We start from the raw sequence: 25,424 nt of genomic DNA, 5'->3' as shown, positions 1-25,424 counted from the left end.
AGATCCTTTCCAAGTGCCTTCGGAGGAAGCATCCCCTACTCACACTTTGACTTCTTGCATCCAGAACTCAAGACAATAATTTCCGTTGTTCTAAACCACTGCTGAGATTGTTACAGCAGTCCCAGGAAACTAATTAAGTGTGTAAGATGATTTTTGAGGCAAACAGGAAGAGCATTCTTGTTTCAGAAGACATAAGTGACTTACACATCAGAAAAGTCCAATTCTTTGACTTCTGTAAACTGTATTTTGCTGTTTTACCAGACCTCTCTATAATTATCATGTTGCATTTTTTTTTTTGTTTTAGAAAAATCACATAAAATTTCCTTTCTTAGCACATTAAGGCCCCCCTTTGATTTATAAGCTTGTAATATTAGTCATACAACAGTATGGCAATGTTAGCAGTTAACATAGTAGGGTGAGCCAATGATGAAGAAAAAACCCTTTCAACATCTGATTGGAAGGGTAAAAAGTTGAAGAGAAATCTAGATTCAGTTGTTCTCCCACAGGTTGTACAGGGGACTGTTTCTCTGCCAGCAAGACTGCGGTCGCTGCAGTCTCGGGATTGCCTCCAGATTCGTCTTTCCAATCACCCTGGGGGCGGGGAGGGTCAGAGCAAGACTAGGTGAAAAAGAAAACGTTTCTTTCTGCCTCCACCCTCCAGGGCAGACGACCCAAAAGCAGCGCGCATGCCCAGTCTCCCAGGCGTCCAAGGGGAGCGCCCCTGCTCAGGGGTTCCCCGCGACCCAGGGGATGGCAGGAGCCCCAGGCGGCGTCCAGAACCGCGGAGCATCCATGGGTTAGCTTAGCCGTGCTGCAGCCAACTCAGTCTTATTTTCAGGCCTGAGAATGTTGTTCCTCCCGCTCAAAACGAGCGGGGCGGAGCTGGCACATCCCGGAGGGGTGGAGCTCGACGGCACCCTAGTTAAAGGGCCCTGCGAGCGCCCTCCGGGGTGTGGAGGCCGCATTCCTCGGAGAGGGTAGCGACGCGCTCTCTGGTCAGTGTACTCAGTTGCCAGAACCTGTTTTTACGCTAGCTACAGATAGGACAACCTCAACTGCTCCAGTGCTAAGCTCGCCGATATGAAGTACCCGCCCAGCGCCGCCCCGGCCCCCTGCCCACAGGCGTCCTGGTCCCTATAAGGGCCGGCCTCATCCGTCTACACGTGCACTCCAGCTCGCTTTCGGGGCGTCTGCTTTGCCTCCCCACCACCCTTCTCGGGTCTGAGGCGGCCCAGCCTCTTCTCGGGGGAACTCTGGTTTGTGCGTCCTAAAACGCATGCAGCCCGAATTCCGAGTGTGAGTTGGAGCTATCGGTGGGAACGCAAGCCTGGGTTGAATCGGCTGGTAGCAGTTGGAGCTCAGTATCCTATGTCCTGCCTCTTGCGGGCCCACCACCCTCGGCCCCTCAGACGGCGGCCATCAAGCTTCGCTGCAGCTACAGCCGGTGCGCAAACACGCCCACCCTCGCGCTCGGTTCACTTGCAGCGCGGAGAAAAAGGCGGCACTGAGCATGCTCGGTGGGGAGGGCGGGGCGCTCCGGGCCGCGCGTCGGGGCCGGCGCTCCTCGGGACGGCTCGGCGCCTCCGCCGCCCGCCAGCCCGCTCGGAGCCGCGCCCGCCGCAGGCTGCGCCCTGCCGCCCCGCCCCGCCCCGCCCCCCGCCGCTCGTCCCCGCCGCGGCCGCGCCGCCTGCAGCAGCAGCAGCTGCTCCTCCCTGGCGGCCGCCCCCCGCGGGTCCCTCCCTGGCTGCGGGAGACACGGAGGTAGAGGGAGGACACTACCGTGCCGTCCGCACCAGAGACCTTCGCCTCGCCCTGCGGGTCCTCACCCTCTGGAAGGAACATGGGTAAGTCATCCTTCCCCCCCGTCATCGCCTGACATTTTTTCTCTTTCTCAGCGTGCTGCAGGGTGGGAAGCATTTCTCGCGCAAAGTTGCCGGATTTCTCAATTCCACGGGTGCGAGACGGTGGCTCTTCCCCCGGGGGAGAGTCGGCGCACGCGGAACGCACGCCGGCTGCTGGACTGGGAGGGTCCCGAGCCGGGGTGGGGTCGGCTGCGGGGCCGGACCGCCGCCCGGCTCTCGGTACTTGCTCCTTTCCTCCCCTCCTCCATTCTTCCTGCCGGTGCCGGCACGAAGGAGCTGCCTAGAGGGCTCACATCCTCTGCCCCAGCCCGTTGATCCGGAGGCCGCCCGCTTCCTTGCTCCCGCGTCGGCCGGGCTCGAGGCTCGTGTCCGACCGCGAGAAAAGACCACTTGGTGTAACTTCCTTCCCTGTCAGTGCGACCTCTTCCCATCTTGGGAACTGCTCATCCCGCGGCGGGGAAGTGGAAGCAAGTAGTTTGGGGGTGATTTTACAACCTGCACATCTATTATTTTCCATGGGGGAGAGCGGACAGCTTCATAGTTTGAAATGATGACTTGTCAGAGGCCAGGAGGAAGGTGAGGCAGAGTAGAGGCGCTGGCTGTTGAATTAATGTTGGATGACTACAATGTGCAATATTTCTGTCCTCGAGCCGTTTTCTCGGTTCCTTCGTCTGTCTACTGGAGCAGGAAACTGCGCCCTGTAACATATTGTTACCGAATTTACATGCTAGTTATTCGTTCCCATCTTCCCCTGCCCAAATCTGCATAATCTGATTTTAGTTCCTTTGTATTTATAGTTAATCTCAAAAGATTGGTTTGGATGAGATTTTTAAAAGCAAATATGTTTTATAAACCTATACATAATTTAACCAATTTTTTTCATGCTGTATTGCTTAACTGTTCAGTAATTACAGAAACGTCTGATGAATTCTGCAATGTAATTAAGAGCTGAAAGTTTCTTTTAATAGTAGCAACTTGGAATACCTTACTTCTGCATGTTCTCCAGCCTGCTTCCACTCCTATCTATCATAATTTCCTCCCTTTAAAATTTGCTCCATTGGCATCCATACACTTGGACTTTTCCCACTCCTTCCGCGGAAGTTATTTTAGGCTTGAGATGAGGGTGGTCCTTTCATCTGTCAGTACGGTGCTCAACATGTCCAGAGTTAGGTCATGGCAACTCAGAACCTTTAAAGAAGTATCTAAATCTAGAAATGGTGTCCTGGAGCTTCCTGGAAAAGCAAATGATCCAAGCTCTGATTCAGACCTTTGGCCATAGAGTGGGAAGAGAACAGTGTTGCAGGAGGAGGGGGTATGAATGAAAAACTCTCTAGGACCCTGGATTTTATTTTTAGTTTTACTATTAATGTCTTATTAATATTCTGAACAGATTTCTGTAAAAAATATGATGGCCTATTTATATGTGTCTATCCTTTTTCCAGGAGCAGAATTTTTAATGAATATTAAATCAGATTATTGAACGTACTTTGATTTTCTTTTAAACATACAGAACAAGTTTGGCTTGTAAAATACATTTTTCCATGTTTTAAGGTGAGCTTTAAAAATCCATCTAATTAAAAGATAAATGTTGAATCATTACTTTTTGGTGGGAGAAATATCTAAATTTGTTGCAAAACTGATGAATAAAAATATATGAAACAATTGATCTACTTGAGTAATCTTGAAAATGTTGAATCTATTGTTTAATTTAAAATTTAAAAAAGGGCCAAATAAAAACCCATCTCTTATTTTGAAGCTTCGGTTAGATTAATCTTTTTCTTCATAATACTCTGTACCTTGTTAGAAAATTTTTAGCAATTACATAATCTACCTGGAAATGGAGTTAGTTAGGTGTGTGTTATGCATTTAATCTTGAGTTTCAGCATTTGAAAACAATGTCTTGTTAATTTTTGTGCTCCTACAGTGCTTTCAATTAGTAGGTATTCAGTAAATCTTTGACAAATTAATTCTTAAAACCACCTATTATTTCTAACTTTTAAACCTGAAAGTGTAGTCTGGGAACAAACATTTGGGTTGGTAGATATTATGAAGGTATAGAAGAAACAGGTACTGAGAAATATCATTGTAGTATGGTCTCTTCAAAAAAAAAAAATGTTGGGTAATCTTAGAGGTATGGACTTTGAATCAACCTCAGGCAAGCCATCTCCTTCTAAACTACAGTTTTCAATGGTAATGTGGTTTGGTGTATGATCAGTAGCTACATACAATAATATAAAAATGGAATCTTGGAAAGCAATTTTATATCTGATCTAAGAAAGTTGTTATAATAATCCATAAGATATTGGTTAATGACAGGGGAAAATTGCTTTTTAGTCATCTTCTCAAAGAAAGTGAAAATTTTTAAAAAAGATCTATGGCAGTGATTTCTCCGCAGGAAAGTAAGGGAAAATTCTTGTATAACCTTGTAGACCACAACTATTTTTTTGTATATATTTTATTGTAAGTTTAACATACGTTATTTATTAAATATCAGTCATATGCAGTGTGATGTGAGAGGACAAAAATGAAAAGGACCTTCATGTTTCAAGTTTCTCGTAATCCTAACAGGAACAATATGACAAATATGCAAATAACTATAATAGGAATACAGGTATGAATGATATAAAAGGCCTTTGCATAAATTACAAAATTTATGGATAAAGTGAGGGTCTTAGAGAAATATTTGAATCAAAGGTTAGTTCAGTTTCTGAAAAGTATATATGAGACTGTTAACTGGAATGGAGAGGGGAGAGAAGTAACATGAAGATAGATATTAAACATTTGAGGAATTTCTAGGATATTATTAAATAGCCACTTTGGGCTAGTGCAGAAGATAAGGAAATAGTGGGTAACAGAGATGAGAAAAATTAATATATCATGACCAGATAATATAAGATCTTAAATGCCAAACTGAAGAAGAGTTTGGATTTAAATGTTTCTGTGCAGTAAAATGTAGCACTTTATAGGGAGTGGCATATATTGTTTTCTTGCCTGGGAATATTTTGTAATTTCAGCATAGTGCTACACATATATTTCTTTGACACTCTACTTAGGTCTTTATAACTTAGCATAGTACAGTTTTTTTCTTTTAAATAATGTCTGTCATTGGGAATTATTTTCCAATTTGAGTTTTGGAAGGGGCAAAAAACATTCAAACCATAGCAGTTACAAAGTATTATTTTGATTCTGAAATTCTATGTCTATTTGAAACTAAAGTTTGAAATATACTTAGTATCATTGATGTCATATTCATCTCTGTATAACTTGTTTTTCTTTATTGTTCAAATGGTAATCTACTTGATGCTGCAGTGTAAGGGTTTAAGATAATTTGTTAGGGTTGGCCTAAATAAATGCCCCCAAAAGTCATTTACAATGCTAACTAAGGTATGGATTCTGGATTCAAACTGCAGAGAAATACCATTTTTTTTCAGTGCATCTATTTATGCAGTTTTTACTACAAGCATTCCAGGAGTTAAAACCAACCACTGCAGTGATAAAAGGAAGTGGTTAAACCGAGCTGCTAACTATGATTAGCTGTACTTGTAAATTCCAAAGTCCTTCTGATGATTTTTTTTTTTTCCAGTTTTTCACAGAGTGATTGTAAATACCTAATGGTATGTATGTATCTATCTATCTGGGCTATTCTTTTTAACCTAACAGATTATTAGACACCTCTGCATGTATTAATTGTATAATTTTAAATAATGATAACCAGAGGTATGCTGGTAATTGTTAACCAAAAGCTTCTCCAAAAAAGCCCAATTTGTGGTGGTTGTCAGTTTCCTGTGTTGTAAATACTCCCACCATTGCAGATTTCAAGCTATCAAAATGGTGTCAACAAGTATAGAATTGGGAAGAGATCAGATGCAGCACACCATTATATAGTATATCTACTGTATAGACATAATCTCAGGAGAACAGATAATAGTGAAATGTAGTAAAGTAATTAAGTAATGATGGTTTTGCATATAACTTGTTTTAATATAACTCATTTAATTTAAAGTATATAATTTAATTTTTAATAATAACTTTTAATAACTGTCTCATAAAATTCCTTAAAATTTAATAATCATTATTTCATGGGCCAGTACATGAGTCTCCGGTACACTGAGTTAATAATTACCATTTATTAAGAATTATTGATGTTAGTTATCATACTCCAAATTTAATTTTAATCTTTTCAATAGTTCTATGAGTTGAGTGACATTCCCCATTTTACTGATTCAGAGAATTAAATAATTTATCCAAGGAGATAAATCCTCTCAAACCTAATATTCTAAAATTCTGATTTAAAGCAGTGTTTTAAGTTTTAGCTTACATAAAAATCACCTGGAAAGCTTGTTAAAAATACTACTGGGTCTATACTCAAAAATTCTGATTCAATGTGTGTGAGATAGGCTGAGAGTTTGCATTGTTAGGAGGATCTCAGGTAATGTTGTACCAGGAATAAATTGCACCCTATCAAGCAGCTGCTCTCAGACTTTTTCCACAGAGGGTGAGATGGTAAGTTTTTTAGGTTTTACAGGCCAAGAAGCAAAAATCAAGGGTATTATACAGAAAAGAGAGAATATATGATGAGAGAAAACAAATATCCACAAATACTTTGACTGAATAGAAAACATAACATTAATTGAACAAAGTTTAGTTTATTGTAATACAAAATGAAAAGACTAGCATTTCTTTTTGTGGGGATAACATTTCACTTTATTTGATTCAAAGGTATCAGAAGATAGTCATTTATTAATGAAGATTTGTAATTCAATTTTATGAATTTCATCTTTGAAGTATTTTTTCAACAGCTACATACTGCAATTATGTTTTATTAATTAATTTGGTTATTTAGTGTGTGTGGTGAGCCAAGGGCTTTGAACCTACGGGGCAAGCTATACTACTGAGCTACATCAACAGGCCTACATATTATTTTAATGAGCATATTCATTTAATGGAAAGCATTTATAGAATTTTTTTAGATCTTCTCTTGATATTTACAGTTTAATATACAGGTCAACCACTTTTAATTGAAGACTAGGTGGGAGCTCCTCCATTGGAACATTAAATGGATTTTGAAATATGGATATTGCCTTTGCACTTGTTGTAAGGTTTGAAAAGGAATGCTGGAACTGTAATTTAAGCTGGCAAAGTATCCATTGAAAATTTGTGAATGCTTGGAGATCTTGTTTTAACCTGAAAACAAAGGAAGTGTACAAAATGAACCAATTGTTACTTGCAATTTGAACAATGTTATCAAAATTACTGTATTAGGATATATATTTCTCATATATAAGCACTATTTTGCCTTGACTTTAGGTTTAATTCATTAGGAAACTATCAAATCTGCAGCAATATCTAATTTTCAAATATATTTATTATTTGATACTAGTGGTTGAAGGCATTTTTTTTGGTTCAGAAATTTTCATTTGTGCATAAGCTCAGACAATCACAGTAAAGCTCTACAGTTACTAAGCTATTAGGCCATTACATGATAAAGCAGGTCAGAATATTCAGTTTCTATTTATGATGTATATGCATAGAACTGACTGCCGTTAAATCTGTGAGGACAAGTAAAGTTCACTGGTGACAGTACTAGTTTAGTGATACATGATTGATTAAAATATTTTCCCAATAAAAAACATATTGACAAGTAATAGAATGAAAAATACCATAGACTTTAAACACCTAACATTTTCACCAACTGTAAACTTGTTCCTCATATATTTTTGCCATTATCATTTGTAACACATCTTAGCAGATTCCACTTCAGGTTAAACTGAATTAGTATTTTCTAAACTTTGGAAATGTTTTTGCCTGTTATTGTTCTATGTTTACTCTTCATAGAGACAAATTCTTCAGTTGCTTAGAATTGACTTCTTGAAAATATAACTATGCAGTGTCACTAATATCTTTCAACTCACCAGGAGACAGGGAAAGCCTCTTGAAATATTTTGCTTTGTTTTTTTTAGTTATATGTTGATACTGTTTCTGGTATCTAGGCTTCCTGAAAAGCATTCTTTAAAAGTTTATTTTCTCTGAAATATTTATTTGGTTGCTGTAGTCAAGTATGATTTAATTATCTCATCATAAGTAAAAAAAAGTTCCATTGCTAGGATAATAAATGAGACACTCTGAAACTTAACTTTGTAGCCTCATTTTCATTTTTTAGTTTTTAATTTGTTTTTGATTGTGGTTGTTTGGTTTGGTGTGGTGCTGGGGATTTAACCCAGGGGTACTTTACCACTGAGTCACATTCCCAACCCTTTTTAATTTTTATTTTGAGACAAGTTCTCACTAAGTTGCTTAGGGTCTCTCTGAGTTCCTGAGGCTAACCTCAAATTTGTAATTCTCCTGCCTCAACCTCCCCAGTTGTAGGGATTACAAGTGTGTGCCACCATACCTGTTCATTTTTCAGTTTTGTAAAGAAATTCTGCTATGATGAGATACTTTGTTTTGTATTTCCTCATTTCTCTGATGACACTTTCCTATGTGTAGGGAATGTGATGAATACTTAATCTGGTTATAATGATGTATATTGTATTTTCCCAGTATAGCTACAGCGTCATTGCATAATAGAATGGTTTGCTATCCAACTCAGTAGCAAAATAATCCAGATACCATTTTAAATGCCTTAAAAGCTTGACATTTAAAGTAAAGAGATTCCTTACCTTATGGGGTTACAATGGTGACTGAGAGGTAACCCCATAGTAAGTTGAAAATATGTTAAAAAATGCATCTACTAGAACTAACTTACTGAATATCATAGCAGTACACTTAAAATCTCTGTTTACCCTTATAATGAACTGGCTTACTAAAAGCTGCTGCTCATTGCCACTGCTCAGCTTTGAGAGAGTGTTAACTAGCCTGGGAAAAGATTAAAATTCAAAGTATGGTTTCTGTTGAATGCATATGGCTTTTGCACCATTTTAAAATTAAAGATTTAAATTGGGGACCATCTGAACAGTCTTTTTGCTTTAATATAATGGTCAAAATGAATATGTGGTATGACAAAGATGGTACTTGAAATTTTGGCAAGTTGTAGCTATGTCACTGCAGTTTACAGTGCATCAGAAAGTATGTAAATTATTTTTCTGGCACAACTACTCCATTCTGCCATTTATATGTTGAATGATATACATAATGCATAAAGGAACAAGTTGTATTCTAATAAAACTGTTATTAGACACTGAAATTGGAATTTCAAATAATTTGCATGTAATGACATAGCCTTTTGATTTTAGTCAACCATTTGTTAATGTAAAAGACATTCATATCCATTAGTTTACAGAAACAGGTTATGTAGTTTGCCAGTCCCTGTCATAAAGTAATGCTATGCTGCCTCAGTTTCCCTAAGATTTTTTTACCCTGTTAATTTTTTATGTAAGTGAATGTTCTCAAGAGTGACACTTGCTTTTTTAAATTAACAAATTTGAACTAACCTGGTATAATGAAAAGAACACTAAGATAGCAGTTGAGAGATCAAGATTAAGATTCTGGACCTGACATTGCCTCTAACTAAATGTATGAACTCAGGTATGTCTCTTAAACTCACTGGCCCCCAGTTCCCTAATCTAGACAAAAACAGTCATGTCATCATTATTTGAGGCCCTGAATCATACACTCTTTGAATTCCAGAAAAGCAGCGATCTGAAGATTTTGGACAGAAACCTAGTTTCTGACATTTTAAACCGGCCCCAAATATGCCTTCCTAGGACCCATTCCTGTATGGCAGAATTGATTGGAGTTGAGCAGGGAATCCCTGGGCGAGTGCATGCACACACACAGTCACAAACAAACAAGAACTCACTAATCCTAAGGATTCATTCAAGTAGGTGGGTCATTAGAAAACTCTATACACTAACATTCCTTATAACCTACAGAATTAACTCAATAATATTGTCTGATTCATGGAAGTACTTGAATATACAGAAATATGAGATTTCTGTTATTGTTTCTGAATTGCTGAAGATTTAATTATATTAAAAATTATGGTAAAGTTGGAACTTACTACTTTTTGAAAATATTTTATTTGACAGAATTCAAGACTTATTTAGAACAACAATTCTCAGCTAAGTAGGATCAGAAGAGAACTTTTTCAATCTGAGAACGGGTAGCTACAAAATTCACATCATCATTGTGGTGAAAAACTGTTTCCCTACACATTGGGAACAAGGCAAAATGTCTGCTGTCAAACCACTTTTATTCAGTACTGTGTTAGAAAATAAATCTATTTTAAAATTAAGAGGTTGTGAAAAGTCTTAACTGGTTAACATAACTACCTATTTTATTTATATTTCATTCATTCATTCATCAGTCATGATTAAATTTTATTTATTTAGACAACCAGAGTGGTTGAAGAATAATCTTAAGAGTTCAGAAAGATAAAAGATAGATTATCTGCTCTTCTGTAAACTGTAATTTGGCAAGTTATTTAAGCTCTTTATATCCTCATTTATATATACCCTTAAAATATTTTCATTTTTATTGAATAAGAACCAAAGAACATATTCCAAATAAAAAGGGAAGGTTGGGGGAGCTAATCTCATGGGAAATTAATACAAATTATAACATGGAAACCTTCAAGCTCCATTACCTAATAAGAACTTCACCACTTCAAATTAAGATGTTGTATTTGTCCTTTTCTTGGTTTTGACCCTTGAGTGTAAACATTTTGTGGAGAAAGTAATGGCATGGCGTTTAAAAAGATTGTCAGAGTACAGTAGAACTGCTGGATTGTTTCTAAGGAGGATTATTTCCTTATATATTAGAAAGAATTTAACCTATAAAAATTACATAAAATCATTTAAATTTAATAATTTACATTGTAAATTATTAAAATTACTTAAGAATTATATAAAATTATCTAAATAATTTCAGATAGCTAGTAAATTCCCTCAATTTGTGATAGGGGAAAAAAACACCCCAGGAATCATTGTACTTTTACAAAAAGAAAAAAAAAATGCTTTTATAGCTGTGAGAAACCCATACCATCTTAAAAAAATTGTTTTTGAACAAATTTGTCAGGGTTTAGAAACTATTTCCTTTTAACCCTTTTGAAAAATAATTCCTGTCTTAAGATTTCTCAATCCCAATATCAGAGATGGAACTGATCATTATAAAAGAGCGAAATTTATATTGATATATATCTATATGTATACACGCCTGAACATATATATTCACTGAAATTTAAATGTCGATTTTTCTTTAAAATTATAACATTTGTTTTTAAAAAAGAAGAAAAATTATATGAATGGATTAATTTCCTTTTGGTTGCAAAAAATCAATTTGGGGGGAGCATGGTATGGTGTTAAGCTCCAAAGAAGGGATAACTGTTCATTGTTTCACGTTTCTGGCTTCTATATAGTACATATAAGCTGTCAGTTAAATCAGAAACACAAGACTCTTAACATTGCAAAAGGTGACAAAAGAAGTGTAGTACAAGTAGTCACCTTTTCTGCTTTTGAAAAACTGTAGAGTAGTATAGAAGAAATAATATATAAAAATATATAACTTATATAAATAATATACAGATATAAAAGAAATGAAAAATAGAAACAGATAAACATTTTTACTCACAAGAGAGAAACACAGACCCTTAAAATTTGAATAAGAAGATCATATTTACTTTTTTAGCATCTAACACAGCTTCTCTGGCATATACAAGTGCTCATTGCTTCCAGAGATCTGGAATTTTTTTTCTCTAGATTTTATTCTTCACTTAAACACTTACTGAAAGCAAGAATATAGGTATCCAGCATTGTATTACCCTTATCTAGAGACAGCTCTCAAATATATTTGTTATATATTTAGGTCGCATATTTAGACATATAGACAGTTCTTACTTAGGACAGCTAACAAATTCATTCTTGAAAAGCTTATATCTATATAAAGCAAGATACAGACAGTCCTTGCATTGCACAGTTCTGATCTGTACAAGATCTTTGTGAGCTTCATTTAACTGCGAAGTGCTGACTGTCTGTACAGTGAAAAGAGCCAGGAGTTTGAAAACACGTCCGGATTTATCACAACTTTAGCACTTATTCTGGGCAAATTATTCAGCTTCTGAATTCAACTTTCATCAGTTAAAATGCCGATGATAATAATAATAGTAACACCTGTTTTCATAGGAAAGTTGTAGATACTGCATAAAATAATATCTGCTGAGTTTTCATTTCTGTTTCTAAAGTTGCAATATAATGGATTTTGGAAAACTAGCTTTGAGAAATATATCCAGTTAAAGAATATAATGCTGTTTACTTAGTACTGTTTTCCTTTTTTTTTTTTTTTTTTCTCAGTATCAAGGACCGAATGAAGGGGTGCTTTGCCACTGAATTACATCCCCAGTTCTTTATTTAATTTTTTATTTTGAGACAAGGTCTAGTTAAGTTGCTGAGGTTGGTCTCAAGCTTGCTGTCTTCCTGCCTCATACTCCCAAGTTGCTGGGTGTGTATGCCACCACACCTGCCTTTATTGTACTATTTTAAACAAACCATTTAGTGAATGTTCAGTTATTATAGCAGATTATATTTTCCAATGGTGACCACAGCAATCTCTTGCTCCACATCATCTTCTGGAACTTGCTACCCCCCATTGAGAGTTAGGTTCAAACTCTCTTATTGAATCTGAGCACACTTATGACTTACTTCTATTCAGCACAATGCCTCAGTGTGCTGCTCTGTGACTTTCTTCTAGTTTAGGTCTACTTCTACCTTGTTCGTTGAACACTGGCCTGCTTAGAGCCCTGAACAGTCTTAGTACTGTGAGTCTGCCTTATTGTTAAGGAAGCCAAGACTTGTGATAAGCGTCAGTTGTCAGGTCAGCAATCCTTGTCTTTAAGTCCTTCCAGGCCAGTCACCAGACATGTGAGTAAATGAATGTGAGATGATTCAGGTGATGCTTCAACCTCAGCTCCTAGAGCCACCCTAGCCTTCAAGACTCTTGTTTCCAGGGCTCAGATCTTGTAGATTAGAAATAAGCTATCCACAGTGTGCTCTTTGTGAATTCCTGGTTCAGAGTCTGTGAGTATAATAAAATGGCTTCTGTTTTATGCCAGTATGTTTGGGGTGATTTGTTATGTAACAACAATTATTGGAACAGTTATAAAACCTAAAAGATAACATTTTCTCAGTAAGAAACAGATTACTATTAAATTCATCAAAGTGAGAACTACCTGCTGAATTAAATGTTATATTGAGTTTTTCTTTCGTTTCAAAGGAAGATAGCCTAATAGAGAAGTCTGCCTAGTAAGTAGCATTCTTCTCTGGTTTCTTTCTCTTTAGTCAGACAATAACTCCCTTTAAGAAGTGTTTGATTGTGTTAACAGTCAAGGAATAGACACATTTGTTTGAATATCGCTGTAGGTTTCACCATAGCTTTCTGATAAATTTTACCGATTTTGCTAATGAAGAAAAGTTTCATTTGTGCTCTTAATAAAAATAGTTATCGCTAAAATTTATATTTTTTTATTGAAACACAAGAACACAATAAAACTTCTTAGGAACATAGGGATATCTATGCTGATCTCTCCAACTGAAAATTTAATTATCCCTGAGTTCATTTTAATGTTTTTATCTTATAGTAATAGCATTTTGGCAAAATTGTTTTAAATCATAGCTTTCCTATCATTTTCTTGGAACACAGTGAGTTTTTTTGTGTTGATTACTACTGAATGAAATAATGCTTTGTCATAATATTAAAAAAGGGATTTCAGTTATATTATGATTTTCTCAAATAATTCTTATGATGGATGATCTAAATGAAGATCATCACCATGAGGAAAAAGGTAGCCAGGGACGTAGTAATATTTGAATTATGTTTTGAAGGTTTTTGTGTAAGTCTATAAATATAAAAATCACATATGCACAGCATGCTTCTGGAAGGATACAGGAGAAACGTAACACTCTTTGTTTCTGGGAATGTACAGGAATATGTGAAAGTAATTCTCATTCATCTTCGTAAAGAGCAGTATTTGGTGCTTGGTAGGCATTTAGTTCATATTGTTAGATGAGTAGAAGTTTGAGTTTACCTTCTTAATTTGTTAGTCCTTTATTCATAACATTCTTTGTCTTTCTCACATAACTCATTTTTCAAAGAAGGCTTTTTATAGATTGCTATCTGTCTAGGTCCAATTAGAAGGCAAAACACACAGTGTTAAATTTATGTGTATATATAAATAGTCTGACAGGAAACACAAGGTTTGCATGTCAGAGAACAGAGTTTATCATTCACAGAGCATTTTAGTGCTGGTTCCCTAACACTCACTCTCAATATTTGGCAGTGTGGCAAGAACCTGGTGTTACCCTGTATATGTAGCAGGGTTGCACCATAGGAGAGAAACCCTAAATTTATGACACTGGAAGCATATATAGGGTTGCTGGCACTTCTGCCCAAAGAAGAAAAAAACAACATACTCCTTATCTTACCCTGTAATTAACAAATTCTCCCTGGGGAGGAAAATGGCATCTCTAAGTTTATTACCCTAAAAGTAAACTAAAAGCAAATTTCTAGGACAAAGAGGGGATTTTTTTTTTTTTTTTTTTAATGATTCTGGAATGTCTTGAAGGAGGTAGACTTATCATTATCCTTTGCTCAGAAAGCTTAACCATGCAGGCGTGCCAAGAAAAAATTGTTTCCCAACACAATAACTTAAACAGGGTACATATACCATAATATTTAATATTATGACATTATTATGTAATGATAAGAGAGTAACTATGAAAGGTAGACCACAAACTCTAAAAGGTAATCTAAGCCTGAGTGAGTATATCAAAGGAAGGGGAAACTAACTTTCTTGGAAGGGCAAATTTTTCATTAAGAGATACAGTTTCAACCCTCTGGATGGCATAGACGTTCATTGGGCGACTAGGCCAGAGCTGGTACACAGACATCAGACCTACAAGAACAACTCTTTGGAGAACAAGCAGGCTAAGGTTGATGAGTGGGCACCTAGAGAATTGGATGTGCAGAAGTTGAGGCATCTGTAAGTACTGCTTAGAACTGAGAGCTGGAGAGCCTGCAGGCACCCAGCATACAGTTTGTGTACAGTTTGGGCCAGAACTACTCTATTTATCCTGGTCCACAGGACTTACAGCATGTGTACTTAGAAAAGGATGTGGAGATGGTACAGGAAGCCATGACCTGGGCTAAGGTGCAGACCTTAGCTGTCTGGAGCTCTCCTATACCGAACTGCTGCCTGCATTGAAAAGTGGAGAAAATATGTGGTGACAGCCATAGCTTGTAGGCATTTGACCCTGGAGAAAACCATGTAGCCTGAACAGGAAGGAGAGAACCTTCCTATCCATTGTCTACTGTAGACAAAGCTTATTGTCATGCCATCTGGCAAAGTTAAAATACCTAAAGGGTCCAGCATTGTCTTTTTTTTTTTTCCCCCTTTGGTACCAGGGATTGAACTCAGGGGCACCTGACCATTGAGTCACATCCCCAACCCTATTTTGTATTTTTTTAAATTTAGAGACAGAGTCTCACTAAGTTGCTCAGTGCCTTGCTTTTGCTGAGGCTGGCTTTGAACTATTGATCCTACTGCCTCAGCCTCCTGAGCCACTGGGATTACAGGTGTGCACCACTGCGCCAAGCCCAATGTTGTTTTTACTGATCAGACTTGAAGAGTGAATTTGGAGCTGAGAAAGAAAGAAATTGTTAACTGACATTGGTTGAATTTTATTCATTTTAAACTTAATGTGGTACATCATAGCTTTAAGTAAGGATGTTAATCCTGCTGTACTTTATTTTTGTCCTAATTCCCTTTTATTTTGACCCTAAAATTTCTTTCTTTTTTTCATATCAGACAGGTCATATGCCAAAGCTGTAATAAGGATTAGAGGGAGAAACCTCTCACACAGCAGTGTGAACACTCAGTCATTATGCTTATGAACTGAAAAGGACCTTGATCCTAAAATTTCTTTTTACTTTCTGTAGCAATATTTTGGGTTGAGATTTCCTTCGTGGATTCATAAGTGATAGTTCAGACAGTTATTTGATTTATAAAAATGTATTTGATTTATTTATTTGATTTATAAAAATGTATTCTTAATGTATTGCTTAGTATTAATATATGCCTACATTAAGTAATACATTAAAAAAAAACTTTTAAATTCACCTGTATTAGGAAATACATTTAATTACTTCTGCATGTCATTTAGGATTGCTTGTGCCTATCATTTTTCTTCAGTGGCATTTGATTACTCAGAAAAGTTGGTGTTTCCTAAAACTATAAATTTCAGTGTGTATATCTATTCTCTGTTGTTAGATTACCAAGTGAGACTGGTTTTTTTTGCCAGTCTTAATGAAATACTTTTTTGTATTTCTCCAGCTAAAGAAAAACTATTAAAATTGTCTAGGCTTTGTATGTCAGTCTTAAATTTTCTCTCCAGCAAAATGTTATAAAGTCGGGTCTTTATTTTCCCCATCACTTTATATGGTTAGTTACAATTTGAATATGTTTTGGAAAAAATCTTAAGACTGTTTGGAAGTCAAAGTGGATAATCCCACTTTTGTTTATCTAATTTATCTAGCCTAGGCAAAATCTCCTCTTATTGAAATTGCATTATCTGTTGCTTGTCTGGTTTTCCTCTGCTGTCAGGCGTATCCTAGAGTCTGAGGTAGAACTTGAAGACAAGATACCTTTTACCCTTGAATCTAAGTGTCAGGGGGTTTCACATGATGGACAAATGCTTGAGTAGCATAGTAGCATAGTGAGGAGTAGAAGCTCACAGCTAAGATAGTCCTAGATCAATCTACTAATCTGAGGAGGTAAGTGGAGTAAGAGAACTAAGAAATAAATAAAATGGGGCCTGGGAGATTGGGAAACACAGGATAATCGGATAAGACATTTTCCTGAAATAATTCTGATGATAGTAAGGTCTTATTTAACTTGACTTGTAGGTACATTATAGGTATAAGGAGCTGAAGCAGGGCAAATATATTAAAAGCAGTTATTTTTATTTTTATTTTTATTTTTATTTTTATTTTTGTGTTTAGAGAGTTTCTCCTTTGTTGATTATACAGGCAATATAAAGGAGGCAGGCAAATAAGTGAAGTTTGAAAGTATATGGTTTCCATTTTCTAGCATTTTCTAGAACTAGTCTTTTATATATAGGTCATTTCAATAATTATTCATCACACAAACTGTTAGTAATCGACAGGTTACATTTTACCAACATTGTTCCAGTATATTTCTTAGCCTCCTTTAAAATTATTCAACATTCTGTCAAGCTCTGTTGATTTATTTATATTGATTTTCTCAGTTGGCTTATAATATCCTAGGTGTTGACCACTGTGATATGAGAGTATCTTAAATCTTTCTGTTTAGTTCCTACTGAACAAATCATCAAAATATTTTTCTTGGTCATTTCTCATACAAATAATTCATTAAGCCTGAATCTCATTGTGAATCACTGATTAGGAAAAAATGATAATGTGTTAATTTCTTAGTAATTTGTGTTATGTTGTATGCTAAAACTATAACAGCTTAAAACAGTGAAATAATTCTTGAACTCCAAGTGAAAAAGGTCTTTTGGCACTTGGTGAAATAAAATTTAACAAACCGTATCTTGTTCTCATGCATTATGGTTTACTATAGTTTTGATAGTTTTGAAGATCATCAATCAGACTCTGGACCATCTAATCAAACATGACAAGTAAGACTATACAGTGGTTCTGATTTAAACCAAAATAGAGTTTTAACTTTATTTAAGAATAAATGAAAAATGACTACTGAGAAAGTTTTTATCAGATTTCTGAAATAATTAGAGAAGAAAACTTATAGTGAAATGAAGTCGTTATTTTTAGTGTAGACCATATTAATACTTTTTTATTACTATTATTAGTATTATAATGCTATGGATTGAACTCAGGACTTTGTTCTTACTAGGCAGGTACTCTATCACTGACTTACATCTCCACCCCTAAAATATTTCTTAATCATGGCAATTTGTACCAAAATTTATAAAAGAATATTCAAGAATGGGTAACTGAGAAAGTAATTGAAGGCCTTCAGAGTTTATTTTGCTTTTACTATAGAGAATAGTGTGAATATCCTAGAAGAATTTCCCAGGTAATAGTAGAAATATACTGACAGTTTTACCGTATGTACGTAGAACTATAAAACTAACAAAATGAAAAGTACAGAACATTTAGAATAAAAATAATTTCTAAGTTAAATTTATGGACTTATTTATGAAGTTAAAGTTTAGAATACAGTCACTTGACAGGGATTTCATACTGCTTTGCTTATTAGGAGAGGTCGATTAAATTTATCTAAACCCTTATATTTTATGAAATCTTGTTTGTTTCCTTATCTGAAGTGAGAGAAGTAAGTAATGTGATATGTTCTAATTATCTTGTGAAATGAAAAAGGAGTACCCAGTGGATGCATGTGTGGATAACTGGGGAATGGGCACAGAGTTAAACGGCATTGCACTCCAGGAGCCACGTGCAGAGCAAGTCGTGAGTCGGTATCACTACATGTTAAAATCATAAATAAACAAACACCTTGAGGTAAAAGTTAAGAATGCAAGATTTATGAAATTTTAAGTTGGAATTTTCATAAATAGAGCAGTTTCTAGCTCTCAATTTTCTTTTCAAATATTACTAATATTCGTAATTCATCAAAGTACTGCTTGAATTGCCCTACAGAATAAACTTTGCATATACGTACTTTGAATAATACATTTTGGCTCTAATATATTTTTCCCCCCAAGGGTTGTGTGTGTGTGTGTGTGTGTGTGTGCGTGCGCGTGTGTGTACTCACTGAACGTATTTAGTATTTATGTTGGACTGGGGTTCTGTGAAATTTAATTATGGAAACTAATGAAAAAAAATGACCCATTTACATTAGCTTCATACTCTCTTTAACATTTGAGGTACTTATTCAGTGACCAAGTAATAGTTATGAAAGTAGTAATAAATTATTAAATTTTAGATATTCTTTCTGAGCTCTCAGTTTTTCTAGTTGACATTTTGACGACAAGCATCTATAATGCAGTAGCAAATAAGAGAGGCATGATTTTTCTTACTTTTTTAGCTGCTAAGAAAAAATGCTCATTTCGTCCAATTTTGTTGAGTGTTTATTTTACCTCATCATCAGAGACGCATAGAGGGTTGCAGTGGTATTAAGAGCAAAAGGGAAGGTTTTCTTTATTAAATATAGTCTAAGTCAGTTAATGTAGTATGAAATGAGAGTTTGGAACTGTTTCCATATTTAATATAAGCATATATACAATATAAAGTATAGTGTGATCTGTATTTGTTGTTCAGATAATTGTATGCGGAGGAAATTTAGGAGACTTTAAAACAAACTCACTCATATTAATAAGAGAATTTGGTGGTTGAATATGTCATCTTCATGCACAGTTTTTCTTTTTTTACTATAGGCATATCTACCTACATAAAGAAATGAGAAATTTTTCTTTTTTTTTCCTTCGGTACTGGGGATTGAACCTGGGGGTGCTTAACCACTGAGCCACATCCCCAGACTTTTTTACTTTATTTAATTTTGAGACAGAGTCTCACTAAGTTGCTGAGGCTGCCTTTGAACTTGTAATCCTCTTATCTCAGCCTTGGAGTTGCTGGAATTATAAGTGTGAGCCACTGTGCCCAGCAAAATGGGGGGAAAAATTCTTAATTCTCACTAATGACAAAATTCTAAAATATGTTGAAATAGGATATATATAAAACTAGACAATTTTACTGAGAGACCCCAAACAGGATCTGAACAAAATGAGATATATCCATGTAGTAGAGGGGAAGACCTAACAGTAAAAATGCAAATGATCTCAAACTTAAAATATAAAGTTAATGTAATCGAAGAGAATATTTATTTGTTCATTTGGCCTTTTAGTCAGTCATTTGTTCACTTTATCACTTTGGAGTGCTTCGATGAAATGATCTAAATGATCTGAAGTGATGAGAGTGAAAAATCTTTGGAAGAAAAAACTCTGAATAACTGAGAAAGAGTGGTGTCAGGACTAGTCTTATCAGATACTAGAACATGAGATAGGTTCAGTGTAATTATGTCAATATATTAGCATAAAAATGGATAAAGATTATTGGAATGAAGAGACAATACATTTCTGTATATGAAATAAAGTAGTAGTTTAATTTAGTGAGAAAAGGGTGAGTGTTAAAACCTCTTGATACAAGAAAATAAAATTATACTCCAATCTTAGGCCTTATGTAAAAATGAATTCCAGTGAATCAAAGACATAAAAATTAAAAGAATCATAATATTGAAAGATAATCAAGCAATTTTCTGGGAGCCCAGGAGACTTTCTTAACTGTAATTGAAAACCCAGATGCTATACAAGAAAATTGCAGGGAAAGAGGAATAATAAAACTAGTAGATTAATGATAGATATTAGGAAAAAAGTTACATAGATGACAGACAAGATTGATATCTATACTGTACAATAAGAATGAGACAAACCTATCTGAGCTCTAGGCAAAGGATGTGAATGAGCACTTTCAAGGAAGTCTAATTCAAAAGGCTAATCAATATTAAATGATGCTGACGTTTATAATGGTTAAAGAAGTGGAAATTAAAATAAAAATTACATAGCAGTCTAAACCCATCAGACTGTCAAGTGGAGAGCTATAATAGTCATTGATACTCAAGATTTGGGAAGAAACTATTTTTAAATACATAGTTGAGGGGAAAATAAAATCATTGAGCCTTTTTGGAAAGTGATCAGGCAAAATTAAAAATACTTAGACTCAGCTGTCCCATTCTTCAGAAACCTGTCCTGTAAAACTAAGAGTATTGTGTACATGTTCAGATATATTTATTGTACATTATTACCAATAATCAAAACAAAAATGCTACAAAAGAAGGCGAAAAACTTCATACAGAAGGGGCTGAATAAATCATGCTATCTGCAACCATGGTGTATGGCTCAAATACATAGATTATCTTGGAGTAATTTATAGGAGTTATTATAGAGTAAGAAAATGAAGATACAAAAAAGCGTGTATAGTAGGATCCCATTTTAGTTATTAGCAAAATTCCCCCAAAGTCTTGTATATCTACACTTGATTATGAGAAGAAGAAAAGCATGAAAGCTTGAAAATATATTAGTTCATTGACATATGAGAGGAGAGGTTAGTGAAAGTAAAAGAAGATCATCAAGCAAAAAGAAGGAAAAATTTATGCGTTTTAAAAGAAAATTGGTAATAGACATCCTGTTAAATTTTTTCTCATCCAAATGCACAATTTTTGGTCACCATTAATGCAATAATCATTTATTGAATGCCTGCTGTTTAAAACAACATGATGGGGCTGGGGAGATAGCACAAGGCCCTGGGTTCAATCTCTAGCACAGCAAAAAAAAAAAAAAAAAACACATGATGGGGATAGTAATACAGTGATACAGTTATAAATGTTATATCAACAGTCATCAGCATTGGTTAGTTGCTTATTGTGTGCACTAGCATCTGTTCTGAGAACATGAGGATTAAGCTCACTTAATCCTCACAACAACCTGATGAAGTATATATTTTTGTCATCTGCATTTATTTTGTTTTCTTTTGAACTTCAGAACAGATTTTATTACTGCTTAATGGGACAACAGGGGCAACACAAAGTTTTCTTCTTGGTTGCATTTGTTTATTTCATAGACTTCATTCACACATGAAAGTAAGATACAGATCCAGTAGAAGTTCATACAGATTAAAATCATTAACATTTGTTGGGACAGTATACCATGAATTTGCACTTTTCTTAATAAGCTTTACATTTATATTTATAGAATGTACTATAGGTAATACATGGAATTTTACCTATGGGGAAACAAAATGAACCAGCCTAAACTCATACAGGTTAAATGTGGACCCAGGACTTAAGCCCAGATGGACTGACTATAAAGGCTGCATTTTTAATCTTTAAAATTTGCTATATTTTCTGCCTGAGGATTGTTTGATTATGGTGAAACCTGACTTGAATTCTTGTAGTAATATAGAAAACAGTGAAGTCAGTGCTATAATTGAGGTATAAACAAAATATGGGAAAAGAAAGGGGGTTGATCAGAGGGTTTCATGTAAGAATTTGTGTTTATTGGTAGACTTTGCAGAGTAAGTAGTCATTCTATAGGTGGAGAGTACACAGAAAGACTTTTTTAACACGAAGAAATTAATTTTGCACATTTGTACAATTGGAGAGTTCCTGGGAAAAAGGCTAGTGGGACTGATGAGCATAATGTGTGACCAGGTAACAAGACATGAGGTTATAATGTTAGTTGAAGCTCTTGGTTTTTATGCAAACACAATTTGTTTTAGGCAGTAGTAAATCACTTAAGATTTTGAAAGAGTAGTGATATGTTCTGGCAAGGACATGTTTGAAGTCCTGGCTTGGATGGGTAGAAGAAGTTGGAAAGGTAGACAGAGGTTCTGACTCAATCTTTATTCATGTACTCATTCTAATTTGAAAGGGGAAATTAGAGAATTTAAAATTTATTTTAAAATGGGCAGAGGATATAATAATCGGGGAGGACTTAAGTCCTTTCTTGGTCTTCAACTTCCTCAGCTAGGAGAAATTTCCTAAAGGAAAGAAATAAAAGTTGTCTTCCATTACATGTAGTATTTAATGGAAGAGAAGTTAGGCTAATTCATTAAAAGGTTTTTGCTCCAGACTGATTTAGGACCAACTCTGTAAACATATATTAAACAAATAGAAACTAAATCATAGCATAGCTAAACTGAAAAATCTTATAATTTTTAAATACAGTATTTTCTTCCTGCTTATAAAAACAATTGTTTCTTCCTACTTCACTAGACAAGCTTTTCAAAATTGCTTCAGTCAGTCAGATACCAAACCCTTTAGATAAATGAAATATAATATCCAGGGGAGACTGTTATTATTTCTACCTCCTTAAACCAAGTGCCCCAAATTGACTTAATGTCATTTATTTTGAAATAAATTTGAAATTTTTTCATTAATACATTGACTACATCCTGTGTATTTGAAAACCATATTAGTACAGAAATATTTTTTCTTTACATTTGATGTGGATAATGATGCCAGTAAAGGTTTGTTACTAGATAGTTACATGAAGATTATGTTAACTTCAATGGCAAGAAAACTTTAATCTCTTTTAAAAATATATTACTGTTAGTGAGTGACTATAGAATTATGGGGAAAATGGGTGATATTTGAAGAGGGGATGGAAAGGTCTTGAACTTTCACAAGCTCAGTTAGCAGTTCTTATCCTGTACTTCCTCCTGTGGTGGTTTTGGTGTTTTTTTTTTTTTTTTTTTGTACTGGGATTGAACCTGGGGCACTTAACCACTAAGCCACAGAGTCATATCCTCCAGATCCCCCCACCCCCTTTTTTGAGACAAGATCTCACTAAGTTGCTGAGGTTGGCCTTGAACTTGTGATCCTTCTGCCTTAGTCTCCCGAGCCACTGGGGTTACAGGTGTGTACCACTGGGCTGAACTCCTGTGGGTTTTTATCATTAAAAATAAAGTTGTTGTCCAACACACACTCCTTTCTATCCATCCATTTACCTAGCATATAATAAAATGATAGAATTTATTAACATTTTAAAATATTATATTATAGATCTAATAACCTTGAAAATAGAGCTATCATTTCTGGTTGATGTCAAGAAGATAAACTGGAAAATATCTACCACAAATAACATAAAAATTAAGTTACCATGATACTGCCTTATATTCAGACTGGTTCTTTAGAGGTCTTTTGCTTATAATCAAGTTCATTTGATGATGGTAATGATCTTTCTTATAGTCAAGTTATTTACATATTATAATAGCCTCATTTTCCCCTTCAGTTTTTCTTAGATTATATTGAGAGGAATTTATAACTGTAGAAATTTAGGTCTTATTAAAACCTTTGATGGCAATAAACACACACTGACAAGAAAATAATTTTGAGTTTCTGGTTTATAGTAGAAGGAGTTTGGAAGATAAAAAGAGATTCTAATGGCATACAGTATTATGAGAAGAAAGAAAGGACTTGAGAAGAATCTTTTGAAAGTTCTAACAGAAAAGTATAGCTGTTCATGTGTTTTTTAATTTTTTACTTATAGATGAACACAATAACTTACTTATTTTTATGTGGTACTGAGGATTGATTACAGTGCGTCATGCTTTCTAGGCAAGCACTCTACTACTGGTCCACAATTGCAGGTCCTGTTCATGTGTTTTTAACAGGAATTTCTGGAAAACACTTATAAGGATAGTTGGCTGACCAGGCTTATCAGAAGTTGCCAGTGGTCAGAGTTTAGCCAAATGACCTTAACTCATATTTATGAGTAGATAAAGGAAGTGGTCTGTCCAGCTGGATATGAAAAGGAGGGACAGAAGGAAAGACAGCATGTCATCCTAGTACTCTGATGGATGTGGTTTTACTCAGGCAGAACTGAGGTCATGCTAACATTAAAGGGGAAGAAAGAGAAGGAGAGCTGGTGAAGATGACCAACAACAAGTGTTCAGAACTGGCATTTTTTAAGTTAAAGTGCTTCAAAACTGGATATCTTTGAGGCAGGAGGATGCAATTGCTGTAAAGATAACCAAATAAGAGGATTGAGGAAAATCCATTGGCTTTGTTTGTAAATCATTAGAGACTTTTACCAGAGAAATTTTGAAAGTTTCAGAGGACTTGGTTAGACAGTGGCTTTAGAAACAATTAATCAGTTAAGAAGTAGGGGACTAAGAATTAATGACCAAGTTGACTTTGCTTTAAGCAAATCTGTTTTCTTGTGGAAAGAGATACTTTAAGAAAAATAATTTGTTTTTGTTATTAATACTTCTTTGGGCTAGGGATATAGCTCAGTGGTAGAGCACTTGCCTTGCAAGCATCAGGTCCTTGGTTCGCTTCCCGACATTGCACATGAAAACAAAAAACCCCACTAAAATTAAAGTCGGGGGAAAACACTTTATGCTGAAACGTCCCATAGACATTATCCATTTCTTTCTCTACTTACTAATTTCCATTAGAACAATTCTAGTATCTGAAAATATAAACAAATACAAAATACAGAAACACAGATTTAGGTGAAAAATAATTCGGATGGTAAGGATTCATGACAGATTTACTGTCATAGTTTGAAGGAGTCCAAAAATAATCCCCTAAAAAGGAAAAAAAATGTCCTTTGTTCCTTACCCACGTTCAGAACCACTGGAGATATAAGCAAAGGAATCATTTGCTAGAATTTAAACTATCTGCTTTAAATTGATAAATATCACAGCAAAGGACCCTATTAGTATGTCATATAGAATTGCTGATCACTGCTAAATTACATATTTACCAATTTTGTCACTGGCACAGCTGAACAGCCAAAGGAATAGAGGAACAGAAATTCTTGCTCCTTCTAAAAGAATAGAAACCTGGAAGGGACTGGGTTGTGCATCTACCATCTGTTCATCCTTCATCTGCCTATCCATTTACTTTTTGAGGTGGGATCTCACTGTGTTTCCCAAACTGGTCTGGAACTCGTAGTCACAAGTGATCCTTCTGTCTGAGACCCCTGAGTAGCAGACACTACAGGTGCACATTACCATACCTAATTTCTTCTCAATTTATTAATCCCCCAAATTATT

The 25,424-nt window shown here is 35.5% G+C and overlaps 1 protein-coding gene across 4 annotated transcripts in view; it reads left to right on the top strand.

The window, feature by feature from the left end:
- Window positions 1-1,613: 1,613 nt before the first annotated feature.
- RAP1GDS1 (Rap1 GTPase-GDP dissociation stimulator 1) overlaps window positions 1,614-25,424 on the top strand; it is a 135,031-nt gene continuing 111,220 nt past the window's right edge. Inside the window, exon 1 of one of the 4 annotated variants that reach the window (XM_079153820.1) lies at window positions 1,614-1,844. In XM_079153820.1, the coding sequence (XP_079009946.1) occupies window positions 1,841-1,844 (4 nt within the window). In that variant the 5' untranslated portion in view covers window positions 1,614-1,840. The remainder of the gene's footprint in view (window positions 1,845-25,424) is intronic. The other 3 variants (XM_079153822.1, XM_079153819.1, XM_079153821.1) reach the window with 3 other exon arrangements.

This window comes from Sciurus vulgaris, assembly GCF_902686455.1.
Source record: "Sciurus vulgaris genome assembly, chromosome: 9".
Taxonomy (NCBI): Eukaryota; Metazoa; Chordata; class Mammalia; order Rodentia; family Sciuridae; genus Sciurus; species Sciurus vulgaris.
This window is presented reverse-complemented; position numbering and strand designations above follow the sequence as displayed.